Consider the following 19,063-nt stretch of genomic DNA (forward strand, 5'->3'; position numbering starts at 1 on the left):
GCACTGTCTGTCAAATGGCAATTGGACAGAGCTGGTTCTCACTGCAAGGCTGGCATAAAAGGTGAGCCAAGAAGATAAAGTGTGAGGTATCCAATAACTAACAATGTTCATTCTAATATTTTTAAAGAAGCAATCAGATAATCTCACTAGAGGTTGCATCCAATCTCACTTGCATTAAACCTCCAAAACTGAGTAAACATACATGTATAGGATTTAATGTTGTAATCAAACAAAACTTACAGTAAAGTTGGTCTGAAAGTACATTTTATAATATAAGTAATTGCCTTTGTTCTGCATGGCAATCAGGCATAGATGGTAAACACCATGTAAAGATTATAGTTACTAATGGGTTTACCAGCATAATAATTTCTAAGGCTAAAAGGAATAAGTCTCAAGAACTAGGAGGTGTGGGGATCTAATCCAGCCTCGTGAATGGGAAGAATACAAGCAGCTGAGCCTTTCTCTTCTTGGTAAAGGAGTTTATTAGCCAGGAAATCAAGGTCACATCCTGATTTTGTCCATACCCTTGTTTTAAAGGTCAGGACACCAATATCTTATTTCACTTAAGCTCACTCAGTTCCATTACTTTTGAAGTGAGCATTGCACCCCATTCTAAGAAAAGCAGAGAATACTAAGAGCAGGACATGGCACAGAAGAAGGAAGAGGACTACTGTGGTCCTCAGTGTGACATGGCAGGAGGGAAGGCTGGATGAGTAATATACATGAGATTTCAGAGAACACATCCTGCTCACTAACATCTCCCAGAAACTCTTCTGCTGAGGTCCCTGAGAAGGTCCTACCCAGACTTGACACTCTCTAAGCTGGCTCTGTGGAAGCCCAGGACTGCCTCATAAGCCTCATGTGGAAAGTATGTAAAAGGCTTTTCCCATCACATGCAAATGCAGGAAAACACATCTGAGTGGGAACTATGTTAACTAAAGGAGTTTAAGTGCCAAATAAACAGAACAGATGGAACACACTGCAGGATTGGAATAGTAAGAGATTAAAATGAGATCCACTAGACCAGAGGTTGAAAAATGGTAGTATACAGGCTAGACCCAGCCACACCCTTAGCAAATGAGGTGGTTATCATTGCCTGAGGAAAATTTTAAAAAGTATTTGAGCCAACGTTTAAAAATAAAATTTTTATATCAATGTCCATACTTCGAGAGAGGAGGGGCAGAAGAGAAACATCACTCAGTTGCCTCCTGCACTCACCCCAGCCGGGGATCAAACCCACAACCCAGGTATGTGCCCTGACTGGGAATCGAACCCACAACCTTTTGGTGTATGGAACAATGCTCCAACCAACTGAACCACCTGGTCAGGGCATACTTCTCATGATAAATTGAAAAGCTGGTCCCACTGGGCTTCCTTTGAAGATGGGGCACATGCTCAATGGGGCACCCCCTCCCACCACTAGTCCCTATAACTCACCCTGAGGCCAATTGCCACACCTCTTTGCAAACCATTTTATCCCCAGCACAACACATACTGCCTAACCCACTGCAGGCACTCAATAATTATTGAGTTCTGAACAGATAGGTGGATGTTATAGAATGTCAAAAGGATAGTGGAGAGGGCAGGTATCACATAGATAATAAACTACGAAGTGGGCCTTAGCAAATGAGTAGAATTGATTTTATATTTAGAATTGGTAGACTATTCATAATGCAATATGTGTTGGTCAATAGTTAATCAAATTTTTTAATGGTATTCTTAAAGGAATATCAAGATTTTACCAACCCTTTACCAAGCTTCTGACCATGAGGTTCTAGTGTGTCCTCAGTGTTTTGTTTGAAGGTGCTAATTGCCTTTTTTTTCTTTATCTTTATTGTTGAGACCATTACAGATGTCCCCCTTTAAACTCCACTAACCCCCTCCACCCCACATCCATCCCACCCCCACCCCTCCCCACACCAATGTCCATGTCCATGGGCCTTGCCCATAAACATACAAGTTCCCTAATTAATCTCTCCCCACCCACACCTCCCTCCCCACCTTCCCTCTGAGATCCCTCAGTTTGTTCCAAGCTTCTATGTCACTGGATCCACTTTGTTCATCAGTTTATTTTGTTTATTATATTCCACATATTAGCGAGATCATTTGGTACTTGTCCTTCTCCGACTGGCTCATTTCACTTAGCATAATACTCTCTAGCTCCCTCCATGCTGTGCCAAAGGCCAAAACGTCCTTCCTCTTCATGGCTGCATAGTACTCCATGGTGTAAATGTGCCACAGCTTTTTTTATCCACTTATCTACTGATGGGCACTTGGGCTGTTTCCAAATCTTAGCTATTGTGAATTGCGCTGCTATGAATATAGGGGTACATAAGTTCTTTGCGATTGGTGTTCCTTAGGATATATTCCTAGAAGTGGGATCACTGGGTCAAACGGCAGGTCAATTTTTAATCTTTTGAGGAACCTCCATACTGCTTTCCATATTGGGTGCACCAGTCTGCATTCCCACCAGCAGTGTACTAGGGTTCCCCTTTTCTCCACACCCTCGCCAGCACTTGTAGTTTGTTGACTTGTTGATGGGAGCCATTCTGACAGTTGTGAAGTGACACCTCATTGTGGTTTTAATTTGCATCTCTCCAATGATTAGTCATGCTGAGCATTTTTTCATATGTCTCTTAGCCATTTGTATGTCCTCTTTGGAGAAGTGTCTATTTAGGTCCTTTGCCCATTTTTTAATTGGATTGTTTGTCTTCCTTTTATTAAGTTGTATAAGTTCCTTATATATTTTGGATATTAACCCTTTATCCAATGTGTCATTGGCAAATATGTTCTCCCATACAGTGGGCTCCCTTTTTGTTTTGTTGATGGTTTCCTTAGCTGTGAAGAAGCTTTTAATTTTGATGCAGTCCCATTTGTTTATTTTCTCCTTAGTTTCTCTTGCCCTAGGAGATATATCAGCAAACATATTGCTATGAGAGATGTCTGAGATTTTACTGCCTATGTTTTCCTCTAGGATTTTTATGGTTTCATGCCTTACATTTAAGTCTTCTAACCATTTTGAATTTACTTTTGTGTATGGTGTAAGTTGGTGGTCCAGTTTTATTTTTTTGCATGTATCTATCCAATTTTTCCAATACCATTTATTGAAAAGACTGTCTTTACTCCATTGTATGTTCTTGCCTCCTTTGTCAAATATTAATTGAACATAAAGCAGTGTGTTTATTTCTGGGTTCTCTGTTCTGTTCCACTGATCCATATGTCTGTTCTTGCGCCAGTACCAGGCTGTTTTGATTACAGTGGCTTTGTAGTATAACTTGATATCTGGTATTGTGATCCTTCCAACTTTGTTCTTCTTTCTCAAGATTGCTGTGGCTATTCGGGGTGTTTTTTGGTTCCAGGTAAATTTTCAAAGTGTTTTTTCTAGACCTGTGAAATGTGCTGTTGGTATTTTAATAGGGATTGCATTGAATTTATAGACTGCTTTGGGTAGTATGGACATTTTAATGATGTTAATTCTTCTAATCCATGAACAGGGTATATTTTTCCATTTGTTTATATCTTCCTCTATTTCTTTTTTCAGTGTCCTGTAGTTTTCTGAGTAAAGGTCTTTTACATCTTTGGTTAAGTTTATTCCTAGGTATCTTATTTTTTTAGTTGCAATGGTAAATGGGATTGTTTTTTTAGTTTCTGTTTCTGAGAGTTCATTATTGGTGTATAAAAATGCCATCAATTTCTGGGTGTTAATTTTGTATCCTGCTACCTTGCTGAATTCATTTATTAAACCTAGTAGTTTTCTGATGGAGTCTTTAGGATTCTCTATGTACAATATCATGTCATCTGGAAATCATGACAGTTTTGTTTCCTCCTTTCCAATTTGGATGCCTTTTATGTTTTCTTCTCATCTTGATCACTGTGGCTAGGAATTCCAGTACTATGTTGAATAAGAGTGGTGAAAGTGGACACCCCTGTCTTGTTCCTGTTCTTAGGGGAAATGGTTTTAGTTTTTGCCCATTGAATATGATGTTGGCTGTAGGTTTGTCACATATGGCCTTTATTATGTTGAAGTATGATCCTTCTATTCCCACTTTGCTGAGAGTTTTTATCAAAAATGGGTATTGGATTTTATCAAATGCTTTTTTCTGCATCTATTCATATGATCATGTGATTTTTGTCTTTCAATTTGTTTATGTGTTATATTACCTTTATTGATTTGCGAATATTGTACCAGCCTTGCATCCCTGGAATAAATCCCACTTGGTCATGGTGTGTGATCTTTTTAATATATTGCTGGATCCGATTTGCTAATATTTTGTTGAGGATCTTAGCGTCTATGATCATCAGGGATATTGACCTGTAATTTTCTTTCTTTGTAGTTGCTTTTATCTGGTTTTGGAATTAGGCTAATGCTGGCCTCGTAAAAAGAGCTTGGAAGTGTTCCTTCCTCTTGGATTTTTTGAAATAGTTTGAAGAGGATAGATGTTAATTCTTCTTTGAATGTTTGGTAAAACTCCCCTATGAAGCCATCTGGGCCAGGGCTTTTGTGTGCTGGGAGCCCTTTGATTACTGCTTCAACTTCATCAGCATTTATCAGCCTGTTTAGACTTTCTGACTCTTCCTGATTGAGTTTTGAAAGATTGTATTTTTCTAGGAATTCATCCATTTCATTCAGGTTGTCCAGCTTGGTGGCATATAGTTAGTTGTTCATAGTATTTTCTTACAATATTTTGTATTTCTGTTGGTCAGTTGTTATTTCACCTCTTTCATCTCTGATTTTGTTTATTTGGGTCCTCTCTCTTTGTTTCTTGATGAGTCTGGCTAAAGGTTCATCAATCTTGTTTATCATTTTAAAGAACCAGCTCTTGGTTTCATTGATCTTTTGTATTGTTCTTTTAGTCTCTGTCATTTATTTCTGTTCTAATCTTTATTATTTCTTTCCTTCTACTTACTCTGGGCTTTTCTTGTTCCGTTTCTAAGTTTTTGAGTTGTAGGGTTAAAGAGTCTATTAGAAGTTTTTCTTGTTTTTTGAGATAGTCTTGTAGTGCTATAAACTTTCCTCTCAGGACTGCTTTCATTGTGTCCCATAGATTTGGAGTTGTTGCATGTTCATTTTCATTTGTTTCCAGGAAGTTTTTTATTTCTTTCTTGATCTCTAATAATTGCCTTTTGAATGCTTCTGCTATTCACTGTTATAACATTTTCTGTACTTTTGTGTTTACTTGAAAAAAATTTAAACTTTTTGATGCTTGACGTGACCTTTACCTTTTCATTTTGAGGTAAAGCTATTTGTAAAGATGCCTGAAATTTGACTAAGTAGTTCAATAAATCTTCATCAATAATAGGCACTAAAAATTATAATTTCATTACCTTGTTGAAGCTCATTCTTTCTTCCTTCTTTAGTAGATTGAACTAAACTTGCAGCTAATGGAAAAAGAAAAATATAAGTCATTAACAAATGATCCATGCAGTGGCTTGTTCAAGTTTACCATTTTCTATCTGAAGTAAGTGAGGGCTCAAAGGATCTGTCAGTGGATGATTAAGGTGGAATATAAAGCAATCTCTTTTTGTAGGTAGACTCAACAGATTCTTTATTTCACATCTAATCTCTTAAGAGCATCTCTTCACAGAAAATCATTGTAATAGAGTAATCAAATATTATAAAAATCCAATACTTTGATATGCAAAAGATGTAGTTTAGTTCTTGACATGTAGCAATAAAAGAGTTCAACTTACCAAGCAAAGTTTTCTCACTGTTGACAGAACAACTGACAACTTGCAAGTCTTTCTCAAATGTATAGAGATGCTATTAAAACAAAGTGTTTTTTAATTAGGAGTTTCATATTAAATAATAATTTTATAAATACAAATTCCCATTTAGCTGTCTACCAAGTATTACTGTGGCAAACATTTTACTAAAGAACCCTCACTGAACCACTTTATTTGTACTGAGAAGTTTCTGAATTTTTTTTTTTTTTTTAAGTGTGATATGCAGGCCATGCTTGGCACTGAAACTTAGCCATGAGGCAACAGAGCATAGCGATTAAGAGCACAGGCCTTGGAGCCAAACTAGACCCAGGTTTTAATCCTGACTCTGCCACTTGCTAGCTGTGTGGCCTTGAACAAGTTACTCAGCCTCTCTATCCCCCATCAGGAAAACAGGAATCATAATACCCACCTTATGATATTATTAGAAAGATCAAGTGAGATAATCCATATGAAGCACTTAATACAATGTCTGCCACACATAATAAGCACTCAAATGTTAGTTATTAAAGTTACTGAGGCAAGTCAAGTTTTAATCAAACTATATAACATGTTACCACTAGCTATGTCTAAGAGACTGTCACAAGTACATCTCTTACAGGACTCATATTTAGTGCACTGGCAAAGTAATCTTCTATCTTTATTTAATCTTTATTTTTTTATTGTCTTGTTGCTGTTTGAAATGTTGCAAGATTCCATTTCCTTGAATATTAAAGAAAATGGTCATGCAGAAAGAGGATGTGAGAGAAAGACTGAGGAACTGGAGGTAATCACTTACATTCGCAAACTTATAAAGTACACTGAGAGGATACGGAAATATAAAGAGCCTTAGACGTCAGGAGAGAATGGACTAAGAGAAGCAGTAAATAGTAGAAGGCAAATAGTAGAAGTATTAAGAAGGTAATTAGTACCTGCAAACAAAAAAGCACTGAGAACACACTAGAATCCTCTGGCCAGAAGTTGATAAAAAATGTTGGGAATTCAGAAAACCCTTAATTACAGAAAGTGAACACTGAATAAGAACGAAGAATAAGAAAGGTCTGAATTCATGTGAGAAATTTTGGTTTCCTTTAACTCTTGCTCTGATTAAGGAATTCTAATTTGTAAGTAAGAAGAATCATGGATGTATACATTTAATGTTTAGTGTTTTATTCTTTTAATTATAAAATAATATAGGAGCATAATCTCAGTATTTAAAACATGCAAAGCTACCAGATAAAAAGTCAAAGCTCCCCATTATGCTCACCCAATCCTAACTCCCTTCTAAAATGAAACATGTTGGTAATTTGCTCTTTAGCCTTCTGGGGCTTTTGAAATATGTTTTTAATATATATTTATGCACATGTGTTGCATAGTTTTCTTGCAATTTTTTAAAACTTAAATGGAATGTATTATCCTGGCAACTTGCTTTTTTCATGTAACAATGTGCTTTGGAGAAGCTTTTGTGTGAGTGTACATTTTTAGACTTCTTAATCCCTTAATATTTGTAAATTGTTTTTACATAGGGACAAAATGACCCCCTCCCATTTTCCCCAGGAATTAGACAAACCCATCATGTTATCTCATGCAGGGGTGGGGAACGTCCCACCCACAGGCCCTATACTGCCCTCGAAATCATTTGGTCTGGCTCTGCCAAGGCAACCGCAGGCGGAACTCAAAATTCAATAAATCTAGGAGGTTTTTTTATAGCTAATTTTTAAGTTGATAATTTTGTATGGCCCTCGAATTATGTTATAAATATCCAAGTGGCCCTTGGCAGAATAAAGGTTCCCCACTCTTGATCTAATGCCCCCTGTGAGAGGCTTGGGGAAAAATTAAGAAAAGCAAACTAGATTCTACACCTGGATCTTTGAGAAACAAGATAAGTGAAGGTTAAGCAGAAGCAGAACTCAGAGCTAGAGGTCATTATGAGATCCTAAGCTTTTGGAAGCACACAAGTCTTGGGGAGGGACTAGGCTCCTTACATTCCTACAGAATATTGGGCAATTGGTTTGAGTCAATTTTGCTTAAGACTCAAAGGACGAAGAGACTTCAGCTGTTGTTTTGGTCCAAAAGTCTTTGCACTTTAAAAAATAATAATAATAATGGTGCTAAGAGAGTGTAAGAGGGAGAAGAGAAAAAAGGCAAAGAAATAAAAAGTAAATTTTTAGAAAATAAAATGAGAATTTGTATCTAGAAAAAGAAGGCATAAGGAAGGAAAACTCTAAAAGCAATAGCCAATGAGTAATCTATAATTAATGGTGATTTTTACCTCATTTTGTCTGGTTTGGCAATCATATAGTCCAAAGGAGACATTTCCCTTATCATCCTAAAAAAAATTAACCAGATGTTCATTAAATGTCATTGTTTAGAAAGGTAGGATGTTAAAAGTTTTAAAACAAACCTGTAGTAATTTGATTAATATTAGCAATAAGCACTCTAAAGGCAGCATGCTGTGCCTATCAGAAAGGAACCAGACGCTGGCCAGGCGTGGCTCAGCGGTTGAGCGGTGACCTAGGATCCAGGCAATCGGGGTTCGATTCCCGGTCAGGGCACATGCCCGGGTTGTGGGCTTGATCAATGACTCTCTCATCATTGATATTTCTGTCTCTCTCTCCCTCTCCTTTCCTCTCTCTGAAATCAATAAAGATATATTTAAAAAAAAAAAAAAAAAAAAGGAACCAAACCTGTTTCAACTCCTCATCTGGGCTCAAAGGGTAAAATGGATTAAGAATGTACAGCTCAGTGCATTTAGGGGACACTGTCTAGTAAGACTGAGCATGGTAAAGGGGCAAATCTCTTTGTACTTCCATTTATTTAAGGGAATATATATGATGAATATTGGGAGTGGCTACATCAAGACCATGATATTCTTGTAAGTAAAACTTTTTGAATCATACAGTTTCTTAAATGCAGCATACTTATAGACACAATTTAAAATAATAACTTTTCTAAGCAAAAAAAAAAAATGTATAATCCTATAACTGTGCAAAGCAAACTGGCTACTGAAATTATTTTCATGTTTCTCTACTACAATAAAATTACAAGTAAAGTTAAATTTCCTTCCCTTAGAACACTTAACATTGAAAATATATTGCTAAATAATATGCCTCAAAAGTCTGAGCATATCTGAATTTGAACAGGTGATGTAGAATACTCATATTTGATAGTTCCTCAAAGATAAACATTTAACATGCTAATTAGGGTTAAACATCTTCTCCTTGGCATTTTTTTTCTCTAGAAAATGGAACTTTTTGTTTATTCAAAAAAACTGAGTACTGTATCAGACATTATGCAAAGTTTTATTTTATTTAAAAAACAGAAGACTGAATTTAAATCACCCTATTGAATCTCAAAAAATAAAAGTCATGTGTTAAAGGTTAAATGTCAACAAGAGTTATTTGTTACCCCCAATAAGATAGAGTGTAAAATTTATAAAAAGAGAATATAAATGGTTAAAATAGTCAATTTTATGCTATGTATATTTTACCACAATGAAAAAAAGAGATACATACCTTATAAGTATAGATTATATTTCCATTTCTTTCAACATTTAATATACGCAAGCTCTCATAATTATTTTCTAAAATATCTGAAAAGATAATAACAAGTTAGATATATCTAACAAATATAATATTAGTGAAATGCCAAGTACAAAAGAATACTTACTGGTGATTCCATTATATAGAATTTAAAAACAGGCAAAGCTAATCTATTGAATTAGAGGTCAGAATAGTAGTGATCTTTAAGGAAGAGGAAAGGAGTAGTGATTGGGAAGTATATACAGGGTATCCCAAAAAAATGTATATGCACTTTGAATGATTATCAAGTGAGTATTTATTAATATACAGTTCATTTTCAAAATTTAAAAGAATCTACAGAAATGAGCTTTTTTTTTTTGTCAATGCCCATTTTCCAACTGATGACCATTCTGGTCCAGGCACTGCTGATAACATGAAGCAATGGAATCGCAAATATCAAGAATCATTTTGTTCAGTACTTGTGTGCCCTCAATTTGTTGACTGTTGCTGGTTTTATACTGTAAACTTTATCTTTTATGTATGCCCACACACAAAATTCTACTAGCACTTTAGGATAAATTTTCTTTGTTCAATGCTTAGTCTGGCTTTACCCATTATTTCAAATCAGTTAAACCTGAAAAGGAGTGGAAAGTAAGTGCGTGATTGGCTGTTAAAGTGTGTGTACACTTTTTTGGGACACCCTATATATCAAAGGAGCCTCCTGAGATGCTGGTAATGTTGCATGTGTTGGGTATACTGGTATGCTTACTTTGTAACGACTCACTGAGCTGTACACTCTTATCCTGTATATTTTTTTGCATCTATGTTATACTTCAATAAATTTTAAGTATCTATTAGTTTTTGCTTTATGTACATTATTTATTAGGAGCATAGAAATTTAGAACTGTTACAGCTTCCTGGCGGATTATCCTGTCAGAAACTCAGCAGAGCTGTCAGAGAAGCAGATTAAAGCAAAGTGCTAAAAAAGCAAGTAACAAGCCTTTTATCACTTACTCTGAGAGTAAAGCAAAAGGTTAAACCAGAGAAACCACCACTTCCCAGTCCATGCCCTCTACAGAATGAGTGGAGGGTCCGGTACATCAGCAGAGAGGTGGGGATCTCTCACTACTCAGGGAGCCTCCAACAAAAGGCTCCTGAAGCATGGTGGACCCAAGGCTCAGGGAAGGGAGAGAGAGAAGAGCCAAGAGGGGAAAAGTGCTGAGTACTGAGTCAAAGTGGAGAAAAAGTATCTTCAAGGCTCTCCTCCTTTTCCTGCAAAGCTGCTTTCATCAGAGGCACCTAAGGAAGATCTCTTTAAGGCTCCTGATAAAGAAGCCTCTGAATGAAGGCACCTGGGCTGGGAACACAGCTATGCATTATAAGATTATGGTCAACCAGGGGAGCCTTGACTGCAACTCCCTTTAGGCCTGAAGGGCACTGGCTATGCACCAAGTCTGGTTTGGAGAGGGCAGCTTTCCCCCGTGAGGCCTGCCAAGTAAAGATTTTGTAATTGCATATGATTGGGCTTGAAAAAAATCACGCATAGGTTTTTAACCAGGAGCTGGACTAGTCAACCCTTTTATTCATTATAAAATATCCTTTAATAATTCTTTTTACTTTAAAGGCTACTTTTTCTTATATCAGTATAACTACATCAGCTTTCTTTTGGCTAGTGCTGACTATAACTTTTTCTGTCCTTTTATTATTACTCTTCTTGTATCCTTATATTTAAGCTGTATCTTAATGCAGTATCCTTTAATGTATGTAGTCCATTTACATTTAATGTAATCAGTGGTGTATTGCATTTATATCAATCACTACTATTTATTTTCTATGTAACTCAACTGTTTTGCTCTGTCCTTGCCTTCTGGACTAAAAGAATTATTATTTCAGTCTCCGACCTATTAATTTGTCAGTTATATAGTCTTTGCTATTTTTTATTAGTTACCCTAAGGGTTACAATACGAACCCTTAACTTATTATGCTTTAATTTTATGTGGTGCCAAAAAAGTTATTTCTTGGCACCGCATAACATTTGAAAATTGAAACTTTCACACACTGCTAATGGGAGTATAAATTGGAAAACTGGTAGTATATACTAAAATTGACCATAGGAGGCTCAGCAACAGCATTTTTACATATAACCCAACAGAAATACATGCATATTTTGGAAGATGACACATATAATGTTTATAGTACTATGGTTTATAACAGCCAAAACTGAAAACCCAAAATATCTATACAGCGGATATCCAAACAATGGAATACTATACAACAATAAGAATTAATTAATTTGCTATAACATACAACATAAATAATTGCACAAAAGAAGCCCAGACCCTTTCCCCTCCCCAAAAAGTCACAAACTATATGATTTAATTTACACACAAGTTTCAAAAAAGGGCAAAATGAGTCTACGGTGATAGATGAGTGATAGCTTGAAAGGAGCATGAAGGGGACCTTGGGCGTTCTATTAATGTTCTCTTTCCTGCTCTGAGTGCTAGGTACATGGGTGTGTTGCACTTAAGATTTATGTACTTTTCTGTTTGAAAGCCATATTTTGATGAAGGATATAAAGATTCTTAACACAATATATTTAACTTGTAAGTTAGCTGACTGTCACGTTTCTTCTAAAATGTGAGGATAGTCCTCCCAATTCTAAAGTTAAAGGATTTAAACATTGGTAGATACAACATTGATAGTTATCATCATTAATTGAAGAGAAATGTCTATTTCCCCAATTTCCTCAAAATTAAACTGCTTTAACTTGACTCATTTTCCTCATACATGAATAGTGTTTTCAGATGTTAAATATTATCTTATGACAAGTTCCAATATTTAGACATAACATATGCAAAATATCCTATAATCCAAACCAAATTTTAGTTTGTATTTCTGATTAGAAAGGAAAAAACAAGGTAAAAAATAAGGATAATTGGTGAGCTGAACCCCTGCACCAGAGCTGGAGGTAGGAAACATTTAGAGAGACAGAGTAGGTTTCATTGAGGATTTAGGGATAATCCTGAGATCTCTCTTCCCTGCTCCTGACAGGAAGAAGTTGCATGGATATTCTGGGCGCAAGACAAAGAAAGGGGGGAAGTATTTTTTATATATGGTATACATACTTTCGATGTATATTGAGCTCTCAGACAAATTTCCAACTGACTTAAAAAATAAGGATAATCAGCCTGGCTGGTGTGGCTCAGTTGGTTGAGAGTCAACCCCTGTACCAAGAGGTCACTGGTTCAATTCCTGGTCAGGGCACATGCCCAAGTTTCTGGCTCCATCCCAGTAGGGGGCATGCAGGAGGCAGCCAATGTTTCTACTCTCTCTCCCTAAAATCAATAAAAACATATTTTTCAAAAATAAGGATAATGACTTGGTCTCTTAGAAGATTAATATGATTCAATCAGCTTGCTGCTAAATTATACTTTGCAATTTTCAGAGTTCTCATTTCTATCTCATCCACACTATGTAAGGTATTATAGGCCCATGGTAATGATAAAACAATTGAGTTTAAATGAGGTTAAGATAGTTGGCCAGTATCATACATGAAAAAAAGTGGCACAAACTAAACTCAAACCTAAAAAATGGTAAAGAGAATGAACTAAGTTTCCTGTACCACGCTTACAATGGGAAAATAGATAATTACCGAAAAATCCTTTTAAGGTAGATTTTGTAGACATCTAAGGAGAATTTCAGTGAGTTTCTTTGCATCCTGCACATGACTCAAAACTTTTGGAATGCAATGTGTCAATATTTTGAGAAGTTTTTTTTTCTTTTCTTTCAAGATTATAAAGATACTGGGAGAGGCTTTTTCCAAAGTACACTTAAAAGGTTTCAACTAAGATAAGAAACTCCTTTATAATAAATCTTGCTAAGAAAATCCAATTTCCTTGCAGCAGCACACCTATTTTCATATCATTAAAAAATTGAGAGAAAAAATTTCTCCAAAAAGTACAGATCACAACAAATGGTATATGCTTATTCCATTAAACCAGTAGTTCTCAACTCTGGCTGTGTACTAAAATCATCAGGAGAGCTTTTAAAAGAACACAAATCCCCAAGCCCTACCCCAAAACACTCTGATTTTATTGGGCTGGTGAGGGGCCTAGTCTCTGGTGTATGTGTTTTTAAGTTCCCCAGGTAATTCTAATGTGCACCCAGAGTTGAGAACCACTAAACTACATATTTATAATATATAAGGTGGGGCAAAAGGTAAGTTTACAGTTTTTAGTACACAAAACAGAGTTTATTCTTGTACTATTTCTTATTAATTATTGTTTTATTTTCCATTTGAACAACTATAAGCCTACTTTTGCCAACTCCTGTATATCAAGCAATATTCATTATATAGCATTACTAGGACCAGCTTATAATATAACCATGGTAGACAGTTGAAAGAAATAATAAAAAGAATGCATCCATGGGTCTGTTAGGTAGTAATAACTTCAGTTTAAATAATCCTGCAATTATGTACATGGTTCTCATCTCAAAAACATTTGAATTAGACAAATTGGGCATTGTGGGAAATCCGGAGACCAATGTCTCAACACACACCATTAACCCATCAGCCCTCCCTGGATTAGTTGCTCAGGTTTTAGACACACCCTTTTGAAAAAACTATTCAATAGTCTCTTTGCTTATTCATCCTGACTCTTCTCCTAGTAGGTCATCACTGGAAAGTCCAGAGGAGGAAGTTTAGCAATTTCAAATGAGGAAATGAGATTTAACTTTACAGTTTAGTGTACTCAGTGCTCTTGCAGAAAAAAATGTAGCATTTTGATAGATAAGATACTTGCATAAGAAAACCTGCTAAAGAAGAGGAGAGTGCCTAGTATTAAAGGTGTTGACAATAGCTCATGGAAAATTGAAGCTAGTTTGCCAGCTGTTATTGTCCATTTCAATCTATTCTTTGCTAAACACAAGTGATTTCACTTTAGAGGAAGATGTTTGCCAAATATGTAAATTTTGCTCCCAGCCACTATGAGACAAAGATCAAATAAAAAAGTATTTCTTGTCTTTCCAGTGACCATATGGGAGGGTAGGGAACCTCACATCTTTATAGAAAAATTTGAACTAGTTCCTAACACACAGATCAAGAGGTGCCAAAATATTACAGCTATGACATTTATATTCTGTAAATAATTCACATAAATCCTCAGGCTCCACATGACCAGATATTTTATAATTCCTAAACTTACAAAGTAAACATCATTATGTGATTTCAAATTCATATTGTGAATAAAATGAGAAAAGGAGACTAGGGAGGTAGGGGAAGGAAAAGGAAAAAGGAAGGACAGTGCCAAAAGAACAGTAAACAAAACACAATTAAGAAGCCAGAAAAGGAGACCCACATCTATGTGAACATTTGGTGTGTGACAGAAATGGCTTTGCTGTCAGTGAGAAGTGGAAGGCTATCTGGTTAGTGATACTAGGTCAATTAGCTACCAATATGGAAAAACAATAAAACTGGATTCCTACATCATATCACAAACAAAAATAAATTTCCATATGGATTAAAATAAAATGTGAAGAGCAAAGCAATAGTAGAATATAAAAATGTCTTCATGACTTCTGAATAGGGGAGAATTTCCTTAAAAGATTCCAAAATAAAGCACAAACCATAAAGGAAAAGACTCATAAATAAGACTACATTAAAAGTGTTTATCAAAGTCACCATCACAAACTAAAGAAAAAGATAACATTGAGAGAGAAAAGTTGCAACATACATGATGAATAAAGGACTAGAATCCAGAATACATTTTTTAAAAACCCTTAAAAATCAATATAGGAAAGTAGACAAAATGATGACAGACATCTCATAGAAGGGGAAACTCAAATGACCAATAAATACATAGAGATACTTAACCTCAGACCATAATGAAGTAACATTTAGACCCACTAGTTTGACAAAAAAACAAAATTTAATCTGGGAATATGAAGAGCTTGTGAGGATATAGAGTACCAAAAACATTTCTGTACTATAAAGAGGGGCATCAATAATTGAACTACCTTGGAAAACAATTTGGCACTGCCCAGGAAAGATAAAAATGTGCATAGCCTATGACTCAGCAGCTCCACTCTCAGACATCCATCCTAGAGAAACTTGAGCACCTGTGTACCAGGTGACATGCACAAAGTTAGTAAAAGCACTATGACAGCATATCCCAGAAACCTCCCAAATGTCACCAACAAGGAAAAGGGTAAGTAAAGATGGATTCCCTGAGAAGCACCCTGAGACAGGTTAGTATCCCGGATGTTCATTAGGGAGTGCTTAGTAAGGGGGGATTAAAACATTCAGGAGGAACAAGTCAGGCTGCAATGGAGGCCCATTAGCTTTTGGTGACCTCAGTGTCCTCCATCAGGGAAGCTTGAGAGCTGAAATGGATTGTCAAAGTTGTCCCATGTTGAGTGAAAATGACAGGCCTTTATACCCCACCTCAAACCCTCATTAGAAGTGGGCCACACCCAAAAGGCCAGTCAGCCCTCTGTCAAAGCAATCCCTGAAAGGCCTGGCAGCTGAAGACTATCTGCTGACCACACTCACAGCACCTGGGACAAGCCCTCCCTTGAAAGAAGGATCTAAGCAGTGTACTCCATGACCACCATATTCTGGTATATTCACACAGTGGAATACTATACAGCAGTGAAAATTAATGACTTAAAGTTACAGCAGTCAACATGGATAAATCTCACAATATTAAGAAAGAAAAAAAAAAAGCAAAAAGAATACATATAGTATGCTTTCATTTATTTAAAATTCATAAACAAGCAAAATGAAATTATAGTTTCTTTGGGGAGAATTACATATGGGTTTAACTATAAGATCAATGGAATCTTATTTAAAATATAAAAGTGTAAGGGAGTGGGGGCAGGGTGGAAGGGGTCAATGGGGAGAAAAAGGGACATCTGTAATATTTTGAATTTTAAAAAAAGTTTAAATGATCATTACCTCTGAGAGATGAGATATACAGAGAGAAAAAAGATCAGATAGGGGGACACAAGAGCCTCCAAAAGTCTTGATATTGTTCTGTTTTCAAGGTGGGTGCATGGTTTTGTTTTGTTATTGTTACTATTTATAGCTTACACGTATTAAAATCTTATTTTGAATAATTGTTTTAATTTTTAAAAGAACAAATAGTTTCTCCATTTATTTCAGGAGAACTCATTTCCCCAAAGTTCAACTCAGAACCAGGAGATGCAGTAACCAAATCTGGTCTCCTTACTCCTTGACACCTGGTTGCTTAAGAGACTGAATTTCCATGGTTAGCCCTAGCTATTTTGCCAGGAGTAAGCACCACTACGAAATCTTCAATTGTATCTGTTGATGTAAAAACATTAAATTTAAATAGCAAGTGTGCAGACAGGAGACATTAAAATGGTATAATTTTTCACAATTTACATTTGAAAAGCTGGGACTTTGAAAGGAAAATAATTTGCACAAGTGTGTGGAGTAATAGCTGTGCTGGAAATAAAATAGATTCCCAGATCCTCTTGCCAGTGCTACAAATTATAGCAGAAGGGGAATTAACTTGGGGGGGGGGGTGAGGGTTGAGCTACCACCCACTGGAATTATCAGTAGTTACAATTTCTTTTAGTATAACACTAATATCTTGCTAAGGTGCTCTGAAAGAGCAAAATGCCACCAATATTTTAAAAGGTTGGCATTTCTAGTAAGTTTACTTTCTGAGGACCCAAGCGTATCTGTTGTTTAATGGAATGTCAATACACGAATTTATATTTCTTCACAGATGAGTGAAAGACATAAGGAAGCCAAAATCTGACTGGCTCACACAGAGATTTTCAATCACAACACACATTACGGAAACTTAAGACTGTGGCATTTCACACTTCATCTAACTTCTCATTTGCAGACACCTGCCATTTAGCTGTATAAGGTGGACATTCAGAGAAAGGACCACTTTGGGGTGGAAAACAGACTTGGAGCTGCCTACTGTATTTTTCAAAGTTAAACCTTCAAAAACTCTTTATTCAGGTGACTTTTTAAAATTTCCTACAAAATGAGAAGTTTTGCTAATAATGACACTAGTCATTAGTCAAACTCAAACCTTGAGCTACAAAAACATGATAACTTATTTGGAATAACCAACATGCAAAGACAAGGATTGAAAACTTTCACCAGAATTAAGGAGAAAGGAGTTGTAAATATGGGTAATTTGAGAGTCCTTCCAAAAAATGTCCTCCAGCAGTCTACGGTATTTAAAGAAAAACAGGGAAAGCCAAGCACGCTGGAGTGGAGAGCTACTGTGCACAAGGTGGGATCCAGGGGTATCACTGCTTTGAAGCTGAATTTAAGCCCTGAAGATGCACCCTTGTTCACAGCACTTTTTTTTTAATGTCTTTATTGATTTCAGAGAGAGGAAAGGAAAGAGGGGGAGAGAGAGAGAAACCTCGATGACGAGAGTCTGACCAGCTGCCTCCCGCACGCCCCCTCACGCTCTGGGAAATCACTGCGCTCCCCTTCTTTAAAGTTTTGATTGACCCATGCTGGGAAGGTTCAAAAGCCACTTTTCACTCCCTCATCAAAAGTCAAAACAAAGGATTTTTGTGAATGACGCCTCAACGGCCAGGAATGTATTCCAATACCCCCCCCCCCCCAACACACCCCCCCCCGGAGCTGGGCGGGAAACCTGCACGTCCCTCCGCGCGCCTCAGCCGCCGCCGGGTGTGTGATGCGCCGGGGGCGGGGGCTGCTGAGCGGAGCAGCCGGCAAGCGGACCCCACACTCTCCTACTTCACACCCGAAGCGGCCTGGCCACTAGCTCACAGACACTGTGCGCACAGATGCAGAAGCACGTCTCACACATGTGGCACAAACTGTGCAACTGTTAAGTATTTATATAATTTTCTTGGTAGCCATGATTCTTTCCTCCCTCACAACACAAGAACTTCCCGGAGCCCCTGGTCTTGCCAGAGCCCCTAGGAGGGTGATGACCCTCCTTCCCCTGGCAGGTGAACTGCGAACGGAGCACGAGGAACGACCCTGTCCCGCGCCCGGCCGTGGGCCCGGGCGAGCCTGCGCTGCGGCTCCTCCGCGCCCCGCGCCGATGCATCGAGCTGAGGGTACCACTAGTGCCCCGCCTCTCTGAAGGGGAGTTACTGCGGGCAACGAGCCAGCCGCAGGCTGAAGGACTCGCTAGAAAAAGAAATGCAGCCAAGGGTTGCTCCTCCCACCTTCCCCCAGTGGCCGGGCCGAGGGCGGCACAGCCCGGACTCCCAAGAGGGAAGCCCGTGCCTTGGGCACTAACCTTCACAGGTCGGCAGAGGCCACCGGCTGCCCACCCCCTCCGGGCTGGTCTGTGCCCCGGAGCCCCCTAGGATGAAAGGCTCAGCCCGCCCCGGGGCCCCCAGGGGCTCTCTGCCACCCGCGCCAGCACCTGCGCCGCCGCCTCTGACCCCGGCGCCCGCCGCGCGCCGCGCCCGCAGCCGCCGCAGCACGTCCTCCTGGAGGTCGAAGGCGGCCACCAGGCCGACAGCCATCGCGACGCGGCCACCTGTCGGCTCCGGCCGCGCCGAGGGAGATCCCGCCCTGCGTCCGCCACCTCGCCCCTCTCCCCGCCTCCCTGGCCGGCGCTTTCGGTTCTGCCCCGTCGTGGCCAAAGCAGCCGAAGCACCGCCTCCTGCCCGCGCCCAGCACCGAGCAGCCGAGCCCGGAGCGAGGCCCGCAGGGTTGGGGGAGGGGACCGAGGCGCGGGGACCTGGCTCACCCGGCCCCGGACCCTCAACGTGCACCCTCCGGGCGAGGGAAGGGTTGGGGGTTTTTAAGGGCTCTGGAGGAGATGTGGCTGCACCAGTGGTTTCCAAACTAGGTGGCGCAT

At 38.5% G+C, this 19,063-nt stretch overlaps 1 protein-coding gene across 1 annotated transcript in view; it reads right to left on the reverse strand.

Moving 5' to 3' along the window:
* Positions 1–18,725, reverse strand: part of GSAP (gamma-secretase activating protein) — a 103,426-nt gene extending 84,701 nt beyond the window's left edge. Inside the window, exons 1-5 of the mRNA XM_087821404.1 lie at positions 18,623–18,725; positions 9,216–9,292; positions 7,973–8,029; positions 5,692–5,761; positions 5,326–5,379 (exon numbers count right to left, since the gene is read on the reverse strand). Coding sequence (XP_087677530.1) covers positions 5,326–5,379; positions 5,692–5,761; positions 7,973–8,029; positions 9,216–9,292; positions 18,623–18,725 — 361 coding nt within the window. The remainder of the gene's footprint in view (positions 1–5,325; positions 5,380–5,691; positions 5,762–7,972; positions 8,030–9,215; positions 9,293–18,622) is intronic.
* Between the last annotated feature and the right edge of the window lie 338 nt (positions 18,726–19,063).

Source organism: Miniopterus natalensis, chromosome 10, assembly GCF_054644295.1.
Source record: "Miniopterus natalensis isolate mMinNat1 chromosome 10, mMinNat1.hap1, whole genome shotgun sequence".
Taxonomy (NCBI): Eukaryota; Metazoa; Chordata; class Mammalia; order Chiroptera; family Miniopteridae; genus Miniopterus; species Miniopterus natalensis.